Source organism: Hyla sarda, chromosome 4 (genome assembly GCF_029499605.1).
Source record: "Hyla sarda isolate aHylSar1 chromosome 4, aHylSar1.hap1, whole genome shotgun sequence".
Lineage (NCBI taxonomy): Eukaryota > Metazoa > Chordata > Amphibia > Anura > Hylidae > Hyla > Hyla sarda.
The window spans coordinates 174,808,038-174,828,859 of NC_079192.1; the positions used below are offsets into that span (position 1 = coordinate 174,808,038).

Consider the following 20,822-nt stretch of genomic DNA (forward strand, 5'->3'; position numbering starts at 1 on the left):
GATCTACCACCACAGCACCGTCAATACCCTTAATAAGGGAATAGAGGCAGCAGGTTGACTAGCCCTCGCTAAATATGCCAACAGTTTACCATTTTTGTCCCAGAATTCAAAGAGGGCAGCCTCCCTATCCACTAACCGCAACTGAACCCTATCCTTCTGAACAACTAACAGGGTTCTTTGAGCTTTGGCCCATGCCCTCTCATTTACCTACCTCCTGCACCAGCCTACCCTATAACTCTGACCTAATTTTCTGCTGGCCTGCAACTCCCGCTAAAATGGCCTCCCCATTCATGGCTTTGTATGCATCCCATTGAACTAAGGGGTCAGGATAAGCAGCATTATGCTCCCAGTAGTCAACATGAGCCACCCCCAAAGCCTCAGCAACAGCTCTGGCCTGTAGCCACCCAGGGTGTATGTGCCACATACGGGAGGGGTGAGTGGGGGATACGTTTAAGCTTAACAACACAGCAGAGTGGTCTGAGATCCCCCTATTGGTATAAGAAAAATCTCTTACCACAGAAAGGAGATCCTCGTATGCCAGTGCGAGATCTATTCTCGAAAATGACCTATGGGCCGCCGAGTAAAAAGAGAAGGAAGATGCAGTCGGATATTTCCACCTCCAGAGGTCGGTCAGGCCCAAAGCTGTATGCCAAGTATTAAAGGAGGAGGAGCCATAATCAGCTGCAGTGGTGTAATCGAGTAGGGGATCCCAATCCACATTAAAATGGACAGGATCAGAGGGAAAAGACAGTAGTTTGTTAGTTATTAGCGCCAGGACAGAGACCAGAACAAAGGAGAAAGACCCCAGAGAACACTGCAAAATCCCAAATCTCCCAAAGTGGTCACAGGCTGCCTGTAAAACCATCAGAGGTAGGGACTTAGCAATTAACACAGAGACCCCCCTAGCATAGTTGGAATAGGATGCATGATATCCCCTCGCAATCCAAGCCCTCTTGAGAGCTAGAACTCTCTGACCTGTAATATGGGTCTCCTGTAGACAAAACAATGTAGGGGGATTGACGTTTCACAAAATCAAGGCATAAGGCCCATTTAAACTTGGAATTAAGCCCCCGGACATTCCAGCTGAACACCTTCAGGTCCCCCTTCATAACAGAGAACATTACGTACACCCAGAGAGACCTGCAGGGGAACCAGGACAGAGAGGGGCAGAGCACCAAGACCATACACTCCAGATTCAACCAACAAAAAGACATACCGGGAACAGACACAGAACACAGAAACAAAAGCAAAAACAATCAGGCATAACAGAAGCATTCACAAGAACACCCTAACACTTAACGTAAAACAGCTAGTCCCTAACACAGTGTAGACCTTGACGCTTAAATACAACTTTCACAGAGCGTTAAAGGAACGCCAATAAATACTTAATTCACAGCTACCAACATTCCCTCCTGCCACCCCACAACAACTAAAACGGGCAGTAACTGAGGAAACTACCCAGAGAGGCCCTAGGGAGAAAGGAACCTGTGGACACCCTAGAGAGGAACTAACTCCCTAACCACTACCTAAAAAAAGTACCCCATAATGAAGAGCAGTCCGTATCAAGAGAGTCAAGCATAGTTCAATCCGGAGGTCTGACTGGAGGGGCCGCATCCACCCAATGAAGAGCATCACTCGGGGAAGTGAAGAACTTAGCAGAGGCCCCATCCTCTACACTGAGAGGAGCAGGATATAACATGGAGTAACGATAGCCTTTGGCTCGCAGCTTTGCCCGGTCCTCCGTGAACTGCACCCGCTGCTTGCGAAGTTCCACAGAAAAATCAGGATAAAAGGACACTCTGCTTCCCTCACAGATGACTTTGCCCTTGATCCGCACTGCCCGGAGAACAGCATCTCTGTCCCGAAAGTGAAGAAGTTTGGCCAGGAAAGCACGTGGTTATGCACCCAGAGGAGGTAGATGAGCTGGAACATGATGGGGCCCGCTCAACAGAGAAGTAAGGAGAGAAGGTGTCCACTGGAAGAATCTACTTCAGTCAGTTTTCAAGGAACAGCACTGGATCAATCCCCTCTACTTTCTCAGGGAGACCCACGAGGCGAATGTTATTGCGCCTCAAGTGGTTCTCCATGTCATCCATCTGACTCAGGACACCCATAACCTGACGCTGTAGAGAATCAACCCTCTCCGGCAAGGGATGTAAGGCATCTTCCACCGTAGAGACCCTGCACTCCACTTCTTCAGTGCGCTCTCGTATCTTTTGGGTCTCATGATGTAGGATAAATTCCTGCTGCTGCTCATCCACTTTAGTCACCATAACAGATTGGCAGGAGGTAAAGGCCACCAAAAGCTCCGAGAACAGACGGTCCAGAGCCGTAGCGTCATAGACAGGCCGTTCTGGAGAGAGCGGGGGGTCGGAGACCCTTTAAACAATGACAGAGGTGGATCCGGAGAATCACCTCTAGGGCAGTTGTTAGGTCTGGAGAACTGGCTCAGTGCTTTCACCACCTGCATAGAAACTTTAGAGGCAAACGGGGTCTGAGCACCAGGGTCTCTCCTTGAGGGACCGCCGGAGAGAGAGGACCCATCATCAGAGGAAGCCTCCTCGTCCGAGAGGCTTCAGCATACACTTTGGATTTCTTGTTCTTATTGCGAGGGTCACCCATGATCTACAGGGCCACACAGAGAGCAGGTAAAATGTCACTAGACACACAGTCCCAGTAATGCAAGAGGAGAAGCACTCAGGGCAGTAGCAGGGCCCACAGCTGATAGCAAAGGTCGCAGGCTGACCACCACGCACCACAAGTCCCAGCAAGACAGCAGCCACCCTCCAAAGTACTCACAAGCCTGGATACTCATGCAGGAGTGGGCCTTGGAGAGCCCCCTGAGGCCTGGCAGAGTAGAGTTGGTCAGAAGGTGGTCCAGCAGCAGTAGTCACAGCAGATTGAGGAAACCGTCTAGCCTAATAAAGAAACTGAGCCACCCTTTTATGGCAGGGTAGAAGGATGCAGGGGCACAGATGGAAGCAGCAGGGAGTCCAGCCAGATCCACAGTCACAGACTCAGCTGGGAGCCGCAGGGACATCACACCAGGCCACACTGAGTAACCTAGGCAACGGAGGAAGCCCCGCCCACGAAGCCTGTAATGGCGGCTCCCCGGCTTCACCCCTTAAGCGATGCAGCCCAGGCCAGGGGACCAACAGGAACCGGCAACTGCTCCGTAGATCAGTCTAGGAGCCTCCGAGCAACCACAGTAGGAGAGACCAGCTCCCTCCTCAGGATCCCACCGGCGAGTCAGCCGCCCCCAGCAGGAAAGCTCACCACCGGACCACCGCTCACGTCACCGCCTCACTCCAGCAGGGTCCTGGAGACTTTCCCCGACACTGGAGCGCCACAGAGGTAGGAACCGGCCATTTATACAGGGTATATAGCAGGGTACTTCAGGTCGAGCGCCGGGAGCTCCGGAGCGTGTGACCACTTAGCTTGGCATCCAAACCATGCCACTTGCACCACCAATTCTACTTTGTGATAACATCGGTCATTTTACCCAAAAATCTGCAGTGAAACAACAACAAAAAAATGATTATTATTGTGCAACAAAATTGAAGAAAAAAACACCATTTTGTAAGTTTTGGGGGCTCCTGTTTCTATGCAGTACATTTTTCAGTAAAAAGGACACCTTCTCTTTATTCTGTGGGTCCATACAATTAAAATGATACCCTACTTATATAGGTTTTTGTCTTTAATTCCGAAAAAAATCATAACTACATGCACGAAAACTAATACGTTTAAAATTGTACGAGGCGGTATTAGGGCAAATTTTTTTATGCCATGATCAGAAGTTTTTAGCGGTACTATTTTAGTATTGATCTGACTTATTGATTGCTTTTTATAAATTTTTTCATGATATAAAAAGTGACCAAAAATACTCTATTTTGGACAATTTTTCTGCACGTACGCCATTAACTGTGCAGTGTAATTAACAATATATTTTTATAGTTCGGACATTTACGCACATAGCGATAAAATATGTTTATTTTTATTATGGTTACATGTTTTTTTATATGGAATTTGGGAAAAGGGGGGTGATTTTAACTTTTAAAAGTGGTTAATGGGTGTTTTTTTTAAACTTTTTATTCAACTTTTTTTTTTTTTTACACTTTTAGTCCCCTTAGGGGGCCCCTGCCAGGCTTTATCATTCACAGCACAGCAGCCAACATAGGACGTGAGGTAAGCCCTCCGGCTACTTCAGCAGTGGATCGCCAGGAATGGTTTAAATGTCCCTTTAGACGCAGCTGTCAACTTTGACAGTGGCGAGCTAAAGGGTTGATAGCCGGCCGCAGCAATTGCCGCATGTCGGCTATTAACGCTGGCCCCAGCTACAGGAATCAGCTGGGGGCTGGCCGGTATGGCTACGGCTCGAGTTGGGTGCCTGTGCCATACAACGGTTGCCGTCTCAGGACGAGCCGGCTCGTCCTTAGACTGCAACCGGTTAAGTACAAAAATGGCTTGATTGAAAGCCACAAATACAAACAAATCAGCTTTTCTAAAAATATTTAAAAGGCTCAAAATCTGAGAACACACCATTTCCTGAAGGGACTATGGACCCCTCCCAAGCAACACTCTTTAAGTAAAAGTTATGCAAAGTAAAATGGCCACTGGTCCAACATATCTCAAAAATACATGAATGAATATAGCTTAAAGGGGTACTCCGCCCCTAGACATCTTATCCCCTATCCAAAATGTCTGATCGCGGGGGTCCCGCTGCTGAGAACCCCTGCGACCTCTCCTGCAGCACCCTGTGTCACCTGCTGCATGATGCGAACTTTGCTGTGTGCCTGATGATGGGCGATACATGGGCCGGAGTATCGTGACGTAACTGCCCCGCCCCCTAAACACAAGTATATGGGAGTCCACTCCCCCTCCCTTAGACTTGTATTGAGGGGGCAGGGCCGCACCCGTAAGTAGTCCCCTGGGCGGGGAGCTTCTCTCACCTAGTCCTGTTCTTTGGCCAACAGCGACGCCCCCTCCGCTTGATTGACGGGCCGCGTCATTGCTCTGCTCCGTCTGTTCAGCGAGCAGAGCGATGACACGGCCCGTCAATCAAGTGAAGGGGGCGTCACTGCAGGCTGAAGAACGGGACTATGTGAGAGGAGCTCCCCCCCCAGGGGACTACTTACGGGCGCGGCGGTGACTAGGTTATAAGTTCATATCCTCACTATGTAATCCCTGCAGGCAGGAGCGTCCCCCGGGGATCGTGAGGATAAAGATTTTACCCTATACAACGCTTTGCCAAGCGTTATATAGGGTAAAATCTGATGATTGGTTCCCTTTTAAGCACAGTGAATGTCACCATCATCCATGAGGTAGGACAGGTCATGCAATTAGTATAGGAATATAATAACCAACAATAACCTAGTAAGAGCATGGTCATAGTGAAAAATGCCCCACTGGAAACCTCACCTGTAACGTCGCCTTCAAGCAACTTCCTCAGCACTACGTCAGGTTATAGAGTGTGCTCCGATTTTGAACCTTTATGAATGTTTGAGCAGATTTGTTTATATTTGTAATTTTTGTTTAAGTAAAGCCTTATTGAAATTACTATTTAGGTGTGCGCTTTATATAGTATCCTTTTTCTTGAAGTTGGTTCAGTTTGTTTGTTACACTAGAGCAGCATCCTATATACACTTTTGGCTATATACGTTGAGCCCCTCATTAGATTTGTTAATAACTTAAATTATCTCCTGCTACTGCTATAACGAAACAGAAAATGGACTCTACCTAAGTCTGGTGATTGAATTATGTTTGCTAGTATAGGCCATCAATTGCTGATCAGTAAGGTTCTGACACCCGACACCCTAAATCTCCAACCCCTCTCCCCCACCTGTACATGTATATAGTGGTGAGGTATCTGTAGTTCAGAAGTGTGATGTTATTTTGGGCAAAGTTCATAGTAAGTTAGTAGCTGAGCAATTTAATTAACAAACACCACCCATGGTGGAACAAGATAGAACATATACTACAGACTCCGTAGGTCTCAGAGACCGGCTCCAGCACAGTGCCAGAAATAAAGAGTATGCATAAAATTGCACCAGTAAAACAGAAAGGCGCATCTGAAACCCAACCGGAGGAAACTCAACACATACAGACACACTCGCCCACCTTCAAGCACACATCCCCGGTAACCCCAATATCCCGTCCCGTAAGAACAGCAGCAAACTTAGAAAAGCTATTGGGATAGTCTAGCCGGGGGGTCCGCCGACACATCCAGCAGAAGCCATAGGATCCATACCTTGTCAAATTTCTTATGACTCACATACAAAGCCTGGTATAATGGGGCATATATGTTAACCAAAGTCAACCAAGGAGACAGCGGGGGAGGGGAAGTGTCCTTCCTGGTCATTACTACCACTTTACAGACACAGAACAGCAGGAAGCAAATCAGTAGGCATCTATGCGAACTAGAAACCACCTCTCAGTAGGCATACCATAGGGGTGAGTAAGAAAGGGTAGTCAAGATTGTCAGGCAAAAACCCCATCACCTCCCTCCAGAAGAGAGCAATGAGGGGACACTCCCACACAGCATGCAAAAAGGTACCGATTTCAGAAGAACAGCGGAAACACAGATGAGACTAAGAAACACTGATGCGTTTCAACTTAGCAGGGGTATAATACAATCTCAAAACATATCTAGATTGGATCAACATATCTCTACTACTGATTACTGTGGAATATTATGAGCCTTCAACCTCCTTCCACTGACTTTCAGACAAATCCGGGATATCAGCCACCCATTTATGAAACGCTAGTGAGAAAGGGCTAGGCCCCAGTGTCTGGAGGAGAGCATAGGAGTTAGGGGTTTAGAAAGATCCATAGTCCCCAGGAAAAGCTCTACCTCAGAAAACACAGGAGTAAACATCATGGAGCCAAACTGCGCCTGAACCGCATGCCTAAGCTGAAGATACCTATTAAAGGCATTTCCAGTGAAGCTATAACATTCCTTCATATCCGAGAAGGATAAGAAAACCTGATTCTACCCAAGCAAGTTGATCACTATGAGAACCCCAGAAACTGGCCTCTCATAACCCATGTAGGTGAGGTAAATGTACATTCCCGCACAAGGAGATACCAGAGACTGCGGATATTCCCTCGACACCACGGACCATACTTTATCTATAGTTTGAAGGGGAATAGGAAAGGACGAGTGAGAGTGATACCTGTAGAGTGTGTTAGTAAGAGCTTCATAGGAACCCATAATTGCTTCAGCCAAAGTCATCCCCGAATTGGACGGATCCAGATCGATTCACCACGCTGCATAGACCACTTGGTAGGCAAGAAAATAGTTATAGACATCAGGGGCAGCTAAGCCGCCATGCCGCTTAGGAGCCTGGAGGAGAGCCCGACTAAGTCTGGGAGATTTTCCCTGCCAGTAGAAGGATCCCAGAGCATGACATGTGCTAGCCACTATATCAAGATGCACACCACAATTGTACTGTAAAAAAAATGTATACATCTTTATTGAATCACACAACAAAAGCACAGACATTTAACCCCTTAAGGACTGAGCCCGTTTTCCCCTTAAGGACTCGGCCATTTTTTGCAAATCTGACCACTGTCACTTTAAACATTAATAACTCTGGAATGCTTTTAGTTATCATTCTGATTCCGAGATAGTTTTTTCGTGACATATTCTACTTTAACTTAGTGGTAAAAATTTTTGGTAACTTGCATCCTTTCTTGGTGAAAAATCCCCAAATTTGATGAAAAATTTGACAATTTGGCATTTTTCTAACTTTGAAGCTCTCTGCTTGTAAGGAAAATGGATATTCCAAATATTTTTTTTTTATTCACATATACAATATGTCTACTTTATGTCTGCATCATAAAATTGATGAGTTTTTACTTTTGGAAGACACCAGAGGGCTTCAAAGTTCCGCAGCAATTTTCCAATTTTTAAAAAAATTTTTAAACTCGCTTTTTTTCAGGGACCAGTTCAGGTTTGAAGTGGATTTGAAGGGTCTTCATATTAGAAATACCCCATAAATGACCCCATTATAAAAACTGCACCCCCCAAAGTATTCAAAATGACATTCAGTCAGCGTTTTAACCCTTTAGGGGTTTCACAGGAATAGCAGCAAAGTGAAGGAGAAAATTAACAATCTTTACACAATTTTTTACACTCGCATGTTCTTGTAGACCCAATTTTTGAATTTTTGCAAGGGGTAAAAAGGAGAAAATTTTTACTTGTATTTGAAACCCAATTTCTCTCGAGTAAGCACATACCTCATATGTCTATGTTAATTGTTCGGCGGGCGCATTAGAGGGCTCAGAAGGGAAGGAGCGTCAAATGGTTTTTGGGGGGCATGTCACCTTTAGGAAGCCCCTATGGTGCCAGAACAGCAAAAAAAACACATGGCATACCATTTTGGAAACTAGACCCCTCGGGGAACGTAACAAGGGGTAATGTGAACCTTAATACCCCACAGGTGATTCACGACTTTTGCATATGTAAAAAAAAAAAAAATTTTTACCTAAAATGCTTGGTTTCCCTAAAGTTTTACTTTTTTAAAAAGGGTAATAGCAGAAAATACCCCCCAAAATTTGAAGCCCAATTTCTCCCGATTCAGAAAACACCCCATATGGGGGTGAAAAGTGCTCTGCTGGCGCACTACAGGTCTCAGAAGAGAAGGAGTCACATTTGGCTTTTTTGAAGGAAATTTTGCTCTGGGGGCATGCCGCATTTAGGAAGCCCCTATGGTGCCAGGACAGCAAAAAAAAAAACACATGGCATACCATTTTGGAAACTAGACCCCTCGGGGAACGTAACAAGGGGTAAAGTGAACCTTAATACCCTACAGGTGTTTCACGACTTTTGCATATGTAAAAAAAAATTAAAAAATTAACCTAAAATGCTTGGTTTCCCAAAAAAATTTACATTTATACAAAGGGTTAAAGCAGAAAATACCCCCCAAAATTTGAAGCCCAATTTCTCCCGATTCAGAAAACACCCCATGTGGGGGTGAAAAGTGCTCTGCTGGCGCACTACAGGTCTCAGAAGAGAAGGAGTCACATTTGGCTTTTTGAAAGCAAATTTTGCTCTGGGGGCATGCCGCATTTAGGAAGCCCCTATGGTGCCAGGACAGCAAAAAAAAAACACATGGCATACCATTTTGGAAACTAGAGCCCTCGGGGAATGTTACAAGGGGTTAAGTGAACCTTAATACCCCACAGGCGTTTCACGACTATTGCATATGTAAAAAAAAAAATTGCATATGTAAAAAAACCTAAAATGCTTCTTTTCCCAAAAATTTTACATTTTTAAAAAGGGTAAAAGCAGAAAATACCCCCCAAAATTTGTAACACAATTTCTCCCGAGTACGGCGATACCCCATATGTGACCCTTAACTGTTGCCTTGAAATACGACAGGGCTCCAAAGTGAGAGCGCCATGCGCATTTGAGGCCTAAATTAGGGATTGCATAGGGGTGGACATAGGGGAATTCTACGCCAGTGATTCCCAAACAGGGTGCCTCCAGCTGTTGTAAAACTCCCAGCATGCCTGGACAGTCAACGGCTGTCCGACAATACTGGGAGTTGTTGTTTTACAACAGCTGGAGGCTCCGTTTTGGAAACCGTGGCGTACCAGACGTTTTTCATTTTTATTGGGGAGGGGAGGGGGGCTGTTTAGGGGTATGTGTATATGTAGTGTTTTTTACTTTTTATTTTATTTTTTGTTAGTGTAGTGTTTTTAGGGTACAGTCGCACGGGCGGGGGTTCACAGTAGTTTCTCGCTGGCAGTTTGAGCTGTTGCAGAAAATTTGCTGCAGCTCAAACTTGCAGCCCGATACTTACTGTAAGCCTCCGCCCATGTGAGTGTACCCTGTACATTCACATTGGGGGGGACATCCAGCTGTTGCAAAACTACAACTCCCAGCATGCGCTGACAGACTGTACAAGCTGAGAGTTTTAGTTTTGCAACAGCTGTAGGCACACTGGTTATGTATCACTGAGTTTGTGACCTTACTCAGTGTTTCAAAACCAGTGTGCCTCCAGCTGTTGCAAAACTACAACTCCCAGCATGTATGGTGTAAGGTGACTGCTGGGAGTTGTAGTTTGCAACAGCTGGAGGCACACCGGTCGTGAAACACTGAGTTAGGTAAAAAAAAAAAAATGGGTTTCACAACCAGTGTGCCTTCAGCTGTTGCAAAACTACAACTCTCAGCAGTCACCGACAGCCAACGGGCATGCTGGGAGTTGTAGTTATGCAACCAGCAGATGCACCACTACAACTCCCAGCATGCACTTTAGCTGTTTGTGCAAGCTGGGAGTTGTAGTTATACAACAGCTGAAGGTACACTTTTCCATAGAAAAAATGTGCCTCCAGCTGTTGCAAAACCATAAGTCCCAGCATGCCCATAAGGGAATGCTGGGAGTTGTGGTGGTCTGCCTCCTGCGGTTGCATAACTACAGCTCCCAGCATGCCCTTTTTGCATGCTGGGAGCTGTTGCTAAGCAACAGCAGGAGGCTGTAACTCACCTCCTGCTGCTGTTCCATCGCAGGACTGTCCCTCGCCGCCGCCGTCGCTCCTGGGGCCCCGATCCCAACATGGACGCCGGGGATCGGGGTCCCCAGCACCCGAGGTCGTCTTCCCGCACCCGCTCACGCCCTCCGGAAGAAGGGCGGAGCGTGTGCGGGAGTGACAACGACAGCAGGCGCCCTGATTGGTCGGCCGGTAAATCGGCCGACGAATCAGGGCGATCGTGAGGTGGCACCAGTGCCACCTCACCCCTGCAGGCTCTGGCTGTTCGGGGCCATCTCTGACGGCCCTGAACAGCCAGCAATTCCGGGTCACCGGGTCACTGGAGACCCGATTGACCCGGAATCGCCGCAGATCGCTGGACTGAATTGTCCAGCGATCTGCGGCGACCGCCGACATGGGGGGGCATAATGACCCCCCTGGCCGATATGCCGGGATGCCTGCTGAACGATTTCAGCAGGCATCCGGCTCCGGTCCCCAACCGACTAGCGGTGGGGACCGGAATTCCCACGGGCGTATGGATACGCCCTGCGTCCTTAAGGACTCGGAATGCAGGGCATATCCATACGCCCTGCGTCCTTAAGAGGTTAAAACCACTTAAAAATATCATCAAAGAACATGGTGGAGGATTATAACAAAAATGACCACCTACCTTCCCCTGGTATACACAATAAGTAAATGGTAAGGGTCCCTGGAATGAGTGCCAGAGTGAGAGGACCCATCTGCATCAAACAAGCTGGAAGCAAATAACAAGTATTTCCATGACCCAAGGAAAGATCACAAATGGCTATCCCAACAAGCTGGTGCTAAGCTATAGCTGACTGTTGAATAATGTGCATATGTGCCAAAGGCTACCTCACCAACCACGCGTTCCGCTGTCCTGCAAGAGCGCTTCCTCAGGAGTGAGGTGTGCTATGTTGTGTGGAAATAAATATACTAATACATCAATAAAACCTGTGGGAAACCATGTATATTAGTATATTTATAGCCCCTGGCACATATGAACATTATTCTACAGTCAGCTATAGCTTAGCACCAGCTTGTTGGGATAGTTATTTGTGATCTTTGCTTGGGTCATGGCAATACTTGTTATTTGCTTCCAGCTTGCTTGATGCGGGTGGGTCCTCTCTCTCTGGCTCTCATTCCAGGGGCCCTTACCATTTACTTATTGTGTATACTGGGGGGGTAGGTGGTTTTTTGGATTATAATCCTCCACCATGTTCTTTGATGTTTTTAAGTGGTTTTAAATGTCTGTGCTTTTGTTGTGTGATTCAATAAAGATTTATAAATGTGTTTACAGTACCAATTGTGGTGTGCATCTTGATATAGTGGCTAGCTTTTCTCTTTGTTCACAGTTCACAGCACCCCATTTTTTATTTGTATATTGGTTCCCATCTTTATGCATGAAATATACCAGAGTGTCATCTGCATAAAGGGAAACCTTCTTGACAATAGACCCCCTGGGAATACCACAGATAGTAGGGTCCCAGCATAATGCTGCCTCAAACGGCTCCATTGCCAGCACAAAAAGGAAGGGAGATTGCGGGCACCCCTGCCTCGTCCCACGACCCAGGAGAAAGGGAACAGAAACATCCAAGTTAGTTTGAATACGGGCCCTAGGACTATCATATAGCAAGCGAACCCAAGCACGGAACTGTGGACCAAACCCAAAAGCAACTAGCACCTCCCACAGATAATGCCACAACACTGAGTCAAAGGCTTTGTAAATATCCAGACTAACCACCACACCAGCAGGAAAGCATCAGTGGTCCTACCCGGCATAAACCCAGTTTGGTCAGGATGAATGATAGCATTAATGACCCCACATAGCGAGTAGCCAGCACTCTAGCCAAGACTTTATATCAACATTCAAAAGGGAAATAGGTCTTTAAGTATAAGGCAGCAGCGGATCCTTTCCAGGCTTAGGGGGCACTACAATTAATGCCTCTCTCATACAGTCCGGAAGTCCATCAGCAGCGGCTATCGAGTGAAACAATTTTAGGAGTATAGGGGCCAGTGGCTCCTCATTCATCCCATTCCAATTGCCTGTCATCCTATCTAAACCGGGGGTCTTCCCATGAGGAAGATCACATATGGCCTGTTCCACCTCTTTAACTGTAAAAGGGGGCATCAAATGCCTCCACCTGAGCGCGGCTAAGCATGGAAAGGGATAAGTCATGTAAAAAGAACAAAATTTCCCCTTGACAGGGCATAGAAGGGGCATCATCTGGTAAGTGTTATCTAAAGATGAGTATCTTTTTAGTATTTTATTGTGATATTATTCGAAGTGTGAATCATATCTATATCTGAGTTCCTGTTCAGCCAGCATATTTTCCTAGGTACATGAGGGTTTGCTAGATAAAGTCTCAGTGTTAGTTTTGCTTTAGATTAGATGAATCAGTTGTGTATTTTAAAGCACCATAAATTGATTTGGCATTGGATCTCAGACATGTTGTAGATAACACAAAGTTAATGTTTTACCTATATCTTTGTTCATAAGTATTTTTTTCTCTTCAAGATCAGTGATCTGGATTCAGAAGATGGAAAAAAGGATTCTATGGTTGATGTTCTTTTCAAGCGAGCTTTAAAAGAATTCCGCCAGAACATTTTCAGCCTCTACTCCAGTTCACTTATGGTAACCATTTCAAAATGTATTGCATATGCTGAATGTTAAAGCTGTTCATTTTCATGAATAAATATGGCTAAAGCCTATGGGCCACCTTTTTATTATGGAAAATATATATTTTAACATGTATCTGTACTATGTTATTGGCTAATGATCCCTATGAAGCATGCTCTTTTCCTAAACTCCCTTTCCTTAATAGCAGTTTGTCTGGTCTTTCTTGACATTTATTTTGCAAGCTATAATAAAATACAGCTCAGGCACTTTTTCAGGGTAGGGTAAAATCCTTTTGGCTTCATTCATGTATAGTTGTTTAACAACATTTTGACCCATGCCTTTTTTCCTTTTACACCCAACCCAGTCTTGTAAATCTCTTGTAAATCGGCGCTCATTGACAGAGCCGATTAAACAGTTTGAGCAATCTCTGGGGGCGGGGGGGGGGCACAAGAATGATCATCGGATCGTTCTTCACCCGCACATCCCCTACTGACCAGGGAGATGTGTGGCTGGCAGACAATGATTTATTTATTTTTGCTGGTTAAGACTGAAATCAATTATTGAACATTTGCTTATTTGTTGACATAATGATTGCCCTATTATACAGGGTTGGTAATATTGGCTTATTTGACCGAGAATCACCCCATGTAGGGCCTTTAGACAGCATTCCTTTTTTTCCTCTGCATAAAAAAGTGTAATCTGCTGCACTTTCCTATACAGAAGCATACAGTAAAGAATATCTACACTTTTGCTGGAATCTGAACTTCTGATTGTAAAAAGCTCTTATTACTGCCCCTGACACCGCCATCATCCTAAACATTTTGCTGACATATAAGTTAAATGAGTGTTTACATAAAAAAAAAAAAAAAAAAGTTTAGCCCTAATAAAATCTTTATTCTTAAATGTTTATATGCAGTTTTAAAATCTGTCTATTGAATATTTCCTAAACTTTTTAACAGGGTGAAGATGGGAAGAGCATCCGATACAGGGACCTTGGGGCACTTTTTGAGCAGATCCTAGACAAGACCATGAAGCAACATCAACAGAGAAGCTGGAACGAATCCCCAGTGCGAGTTTGGATCAATACGTTCAAAATTTTCCTAGATGAATTTGTCACTGAATATAAACCCCTAAATTATACCCTAGGAAAGGTAATTGTTTTGTATACTGTGTGAACAAAAAATGCTTGATCTTGCTACATAAAACAGGATAGTTTTTTCAATTGCGCATATTTGGATATTATTTCTTACTAGACCCAAAAACCAGAAAGAAAGAAAAGGCGGAAAAAAGAGTCAGATATTGTAAGTAAAATTCAGCTGTCATACTTTTTTTTTTCCCTGCTATGCCTTACCCTAATATTTTCCTTCTGTTTTTGTTTTCTATTTGTTTTCTTGTTTTCCAATTTTGTTCTGTTTTCTCACTTACATTTACATCTTTTTTCCCTTTTTCTATTTTCCCCTTTTAGGTTGAGGAACACAATGGGCATATATTTAAAGCCACTCAGTACAACATTCCCACATACTGCGAGTTCTGTTCTTCTCTTATCTGGATCATGGACCGAGCTGCTGTTTGTAAATGTAAGATTTTAGCATATGAAATGTTGCACATCAAATATTCCTTTGTGTTTGCGCCTCAGAAGAGATCTGTATTTTGTTGAGCTAAGATGCTGTATTATGTGATACAGAGGTTTCTCAGGTTACAGTATTATCAGTGGTCTTCCCTGGACCTTTGTACCTTGAAACCATATGAATCTATAAAGCCACATGTTTAGTGCTGATCTGTAGGACCTGTGATTGGCTGGAAGATCTAGCTAATCAGAGTGGGAATTTAATATTGGGGAGAAAGTAGAGCCAAGCAATGGGCACTGTATAACTGAAGACCATGACCTGATTAGCTCTTGATGGCTCTACTGGTTGTTCTGCTCTCTACCTATGCCAGGATATGCTGCCTCACGGGGGGATACTATGCAGTAGGAAAATACATGCTTTATCTCCTTATTTTACCTGCTTATTGAGCATTGACTGTGCATTAAAGTAAGGTCATAACCAAGCTTGCTGCAGGTTACAGTGAAAGCCCTGTCGACCCTAACTTTGACAATCACCATATACCTATCTCTTCTGCTTTTAGCCACATTTCTTTGATTTTCATACTGCTCTTCCCTATACAATGTGACAGCTACATTACCCCCTAAAAAGTTCTATGTGTCCACATTTCCCATTTAAACTGGTACTCCACTTGAAAACATTTTCTTTTAACCCCTTAAGGACGAGCGCCGTAAATGTACGGTGCTGATAGTGCAGAGCGCCGTACATTTACGGCGCAGCTTTCCTGGATCACTGCGTCTCTGGACACGGTGATCGGAATGGGATGACTGCTGATATCTATCAGCAGCCATCCCGGGATATCGCCCAGGGGGGGGGTCTTGAGACCCCCTCCTTGTCTGTGATCGCGGTGATTAGCCAGTCAATTCTGACCAGCGGATCACGGCTTTTAAGGGCTGATCGGGTCTCTGGTGACCCGATAGCCCGGAAAATAGGGATGATCGGAGCTGTTAGAGACAGTGCCGAGCATCCTAAAGTATAGGAGCGAGATGGCAGGGTTGCCACCTCCTCCTATCCCCTGGGCGATCGGCAAATCACAGGGCATGTGGTCAAAGTTGAGATCCCCGCTCTGGAAGTTCGGGCAGAGCGGGACAAAGATGGATACGGCGGTTACCGGGGGGGACCGCCAGCACACAGCCGGGGACTGCAGCAGGTATGCAGCAGTGAAAATCTGGTAAGTGATCTTCACTGCTGCATATATTTCACAACTACAACTCCCAGCATGCCCAGATAGCCAAAGGCTGTCTGGGCATGCTGGGAGTTGTAGTTTTGCAACATCTGGAGGGCTACAGTTTGGAGACCACTGTATAGTGGTTTCCAAACTGTGCACTTCTAGATGTTGCAAAACTACCACTCCCAGCATGCCAAGACTTTCCAGGCATGCTGGAAGTTGTAGTTCGACAACATCTGAAGGGCCAGATGTTGCAAAACTACAACTCCCAGCATGCCCTTCGGCTCTCCGGGCATGCTGGGAGTTGTAGTTTTGCAACAACTGGAGGCACACTGGTTGGGAAACACTGTATGTTTCCTAACTCAGTGTTTCCCAACCTGTGTGCCTCCAGCTGTTGCAAAACTACAACTCCCAGCATGAAAGACCATGCATGCTGGGAGTTGTAGTCTTGCAACAGCTGGAGGTACACTCGTGCGGAAACACTGTGGTAGTCTGTTACCTAACTTAATGTTTCCCAACCAGTGTGCCTCCATCTGTTGCATAACTACAACTCCCAGCATGCACGGTCTGTCAGTGCATGCTGGGAGTTGTAGTTTTGCAACAGTTAAAGGTTAGTCCCCCCCATGTGAATGTACAGTGTACATTCACACGGGCGGAGGTTTACAGCAAGTTTCCCCTTCAGTTTGAGCTGCAGCAAATTTTCCGCCGCAGTTCAAACTCCCAGCGGGAAACTTGATGTGAACCCTTGCCCGTGTGAATGTACCCTAAAAACACTACACTACACTAACACAAAATAAAGTGTAAAACACTACATATACACCCGCTTACACTGCCCCCCCCCCCAATAAAAATTAAAAACATCTCAACGTGTTTCAAAAACGGAGCCTCCAGCTGTTGCAAAATAACTCCCAGTATTGCCGGACAGCCATTGACTGTTCAGGCATGCTGGGAGTTTTGCAACAGCTGGAGGCACCTATTGTGGGGAACACTATTGTGTCCGTCCCTATGCAAATCACTAATTTAGGCCTCAAATGCGCATGGTGCTCTCTCACTTCGGAGCCCTGTCGTATTTCAAGGCAACAGTTTAGGGCCACATATGGGGTATTTCCGTACTCGGGAGAAATTGCACTACAAATTTTGGGTGGCTTTTTCTCCTTTTACCCCTTATGAAAAGGTAAAGTTGGGGTCTACACCAGCATGTTAGTGTAAAAAAATAAAAAATGTTACACTAATATGCTAATTTTGCCCCATACTTTTCATTTTTGCAAGAGGTAAAAGGAAAAAAAGACCCCCAAAATTGGTAGCGTCATTTCTCCTGAGTACGGAAATACCCTATATGTGGGCGTAAAATGCTCTGCGGATGCACAACAAGGCTCAGGAGTGAGAGCACACTATGTACATTTGAGGTCTAAATTGGTGATTTGCACAGGGGTGGCTGTTACAGCGGTTCTGACATAAACGCAAAAAAAGAATCACCCACATGTGACCCCATTTTGGAAACTACACCCCTCACGGAACGTAACAAGGGGTATAGTGAGCCTTAACACCCCACAGATGTTTGACAAATTTTCGTTAAAGTTGGACGTGAAAATGAAAAATCTGATTTTTTTCACTAAAATGCTAGTGTTACCCCAAAGTTTTTATTTTCACAAGGGGTAATAGGAGAAAAAGCCCCCAAAAATTTGTAACTCCATTTCTTCTGAGTAAGAAAATACCCAATATGTGGATGTAAAGTGCTCTGCGGGCGAACTACAGGGCTCAGAAGAGAAGGAGCGCCATTGGGCTTTTTGAGAGAGAATTTGGCTGGAAGTGTATGCCATGTATGTTTACAAAGCCCCCATGGTGCCAGAACAATGGACCTCCCCCACATGCGACCCCATTTGAGAAACTACACCCCTCATGTAATGTAATAAGGGGTACAGTGAGCATTTACGCCCCACATGTTTCTGATAGATTTTTGGAACAGTGGTCCGTGAAAATGAAAAATGTAATTTTTCATTTGCACAGCCCACTGTTAAAAAAATCTGTCAAATGCCAGTGGGGTGTAAATGCTAACTGCACCCCTTATTAAATTCTGTGAGGGGTGTAGTTTCCAAAATGGGGTCACATGTGGGGGGGTCCACTGTTCTGGCACCACGGGGGCATTGTAAACGCACATGGCCCCTGACTCTTATTCCAACCCAATTCTCTTTCCAAAAGCCCAATGGCACACCTTTTCTTCGCCCGCAGAGCACTGTACATCCATATATGGGGTATTTCCATACTCAGAAGAAATTGTGTTATACATTTTGGGGGGCTATTTCTCCTATTACCCCTTGTAAAAATGAAAAATTTGGGATAACACCAGCATTTTAGTGAACAAAATAAAAATTTTCATTTTCACGTCCAACTATTGTGAAAATTCGTCAAACACCTGTGGGGTGTTACGGCTCACTGTACCCCTTGTTACGTTCCTTGAGGGGTGTAGTTTCCTAAATGAGACATGCCCCCCAAAAACCATTTCAGCAAAATTTGCCCTCTAAAATCCCATTGTCGCTCCTTCCCTTCTGAGCCCTCTAGTGCACCCACATAGCACTTTACATCCACATATGAGGTATTTCCTTACTCAAGAGAAATAGGGTTACATATTTTGGGGGACATTTTTACCTATTACCCCTTGTAAAATGAAAAAAAAATGGGTTTACAAGAACATGTTAGTGTAAAAAAAAAAAAATGATTTAGAACTTTCTCCTCCACTTTGCTGCTATTCCTGTGAAACACCTTAAGGGTTAACAAACTTTCTGTATGTCATTTTGAATACTTTAAGGGGTGCAGTTTTCATAATGGGGTCAATTATAGGGTATTTCTAACATAAAGACCCTCAAATTCACTTCGAAACTGAACTGGTCCCTGAAAAAATCTGATTTTGAAATTTTCATGGAAAATTGCTGTTAAACTAAAAAGGTCTATAATGTCTTCAAAAAATAAAAAACATGTCAACTTTATGATGCAAATACAAACTAGACATATTGTATATGTGAATCAACATATCATTTATTTGGAATGTCCACTTTCCTTACAAGCAGAGACCTTCAAAGTTTGAAAAATGCTAAATTTTCAAATTTTTCATGAAATTTTGGATTTTTTTACCAAGAAATGATGCAAGTATCGACAAAAAATTTCCACTAACATAAAGTAGAATATGTCACGAAAAAACTATCTCAGAATCAAATTCATAAGTTAAAGCATCCCAGAGTTATTAATGCTTAAAGTGACAGTGGTCCGATTTGCAAAAAAACGGCTATATCCTTAAGGTCAAAATGGGCTGCGTCTAGAAATGAGCGAACTTACAGTAAATTTGATTCGTCACAAACTTCTCGGCTCGGCAGTTGATGACTTTTCCTGCATAAATTAGTTCAGCTTTCAGGTGCTCCGGTGGGCTGGAAAAGGTGGATACAGGCCTAGGAAAGAGTCTCCTAGGATTGTATCCACCTTTTCCAGCCCACGGAAGCACCTGAAAGCTGAACTATTTTATGCAGGATAAGTCATCAACTGCCGAGCCGAGAAGTTTGTGACGAATCGAATTTACTGTAAGTTCGCTCATCTCTAGCTGCGTCCTTAAGGACGCAACTGGTGCCAAAAAGTTAAACAGATTTGTAAATTACTTCTATTAAAAAATCCCAATCCTTCCATTACTTATTTTTGTTTATACCTCTTGGTACATGCCTGAACCCGAGGCTAGGTCTTGGTTCTCATTGTAACATTTATTGTGTATCTGAATGAAAATCTTGTGAAGATGTAACTTTTATCAGGTGAGTAACAAAATGTAAATTATATGAGATGAATGGCTGCTCTTTACTAATCTGGTTCTTTGTTTTTAGTATGTAGATTTGCTTGTCACAAAAAATGCTGCTCCCAGATCACCACAACCTGTAGTAAAAAGGTAATCTTTGCTTTACTCTGCTCATAAACAATTACTCCACCGGTATAACTAAAAGGAGTTTTCCAGACATAGCTATTTTTTTATGCGCTGTGCTTACACCTCACAAGCCATTAAAAAACTCTAAAGACTATGCATAGACAAAAAATGATATAACTTTTCTCATCGTATTGTATAGCCAGTAGGTGCTGATAATCTGCAGTTTGGGTTTGTGAGTTGGAGCTGTTTTTAAAGGACAGTGGTTGCCTATATAACTTACTGTGTAAGAAAGGTATAGCCTACTATTATTCTCAATATAGGCATTTAATAGGAACAAGTAAAGGCCTGACGTGGCTTGCCTTAATGGAAAAAAAAAAAAATAGTTACAAAGCTCACTGCCAGTCTCCCTACATAAATACATCTTAAACATATCTCTTTGTCTTCTTTCTGTTAATATTAGTACGACCATGAGCTGTCCAACCGTCACTTTGGGGTGGAATTGTCACGTCTCACAAATGAAGATCGGACAGTTCCTGTCCTGTTGGAAAAACTCATCAGCTACATTGAAATGCATGGCTTGTATACAGAGGGTATATACAGGAAACCAGGTTCAACAAATAAGATTCGTGAGCTTAGGCAAAACCTTGACACAGGTGAGAAGCTGTCAATATTCATTGTTAGTAATTTGTTCTGTACATCCCTGGTTTATCTACAGCTTTCTTTGATCTAAGTTGGAAAATTATGGAAAAAGGGAGGGTGGAACATGTCTTTTTAGAAAAAAAAATATTATGCTAAATTAAAGGGGTTCTCTGGGGAGCTGAAAAAGGTCTTATCTTTTCCTACTCACAAGTGGCTCACTTCTGTCTTCGTTTTATCTCATCCTGATAACTTCCTATCTGCTTGTAGGGTGGCAAGGTGAGGCAGTGGGCCACAAACTATGTTGCAGCCATCACATATCTGCTAAACCATGCCCGGATGCAGTTGTCCCAACATTGTGTGGCCTTTGGCCACTGCATGCAGGCATGGTTTTGCTTGCATTTG

General features: G+C 44.3%; 1 protein-coding gene across 4 annotated transcripts in view; it reads left to right on the top strand.

The window, feature by feature from the left end:
- Positions 1-20,822, top strand: part of MYO9A (myosin IXA) — a 182,646-nt gene that overhangs the window by 142,611 nt on the left and 19,213 nt on the right. For all 4 annotated transcript variants that reach the window (XM_056572794.1, XM_056572795.1, XM_056572797.1 and 1 more), the window contains 6 exons: positions 13,010-13,126; positions 14,071-14,262; positions 14,365-14,412; positions 14,577-14,688; positions 19,744-19,805; positions 20,242-20,434. In XM_056572794.1, coding sequence (XP_056428769.1) covers positions 13,010-13,126; positions 14,071-14,262; positions 14,365-14,412; positions 14,577-14,688; positions 19,744-19,805; positions 20,242-20,434 — 724 coding nt within the window. The remainder of the gene's footprint in view (positions 1-13,009; positions 13,127-14,070; positions 14,263-14,364; positions 14,413-14,576; positions 14,689-19,743; positions 19,806-20,241; positions 20,435-20,822) is intronic.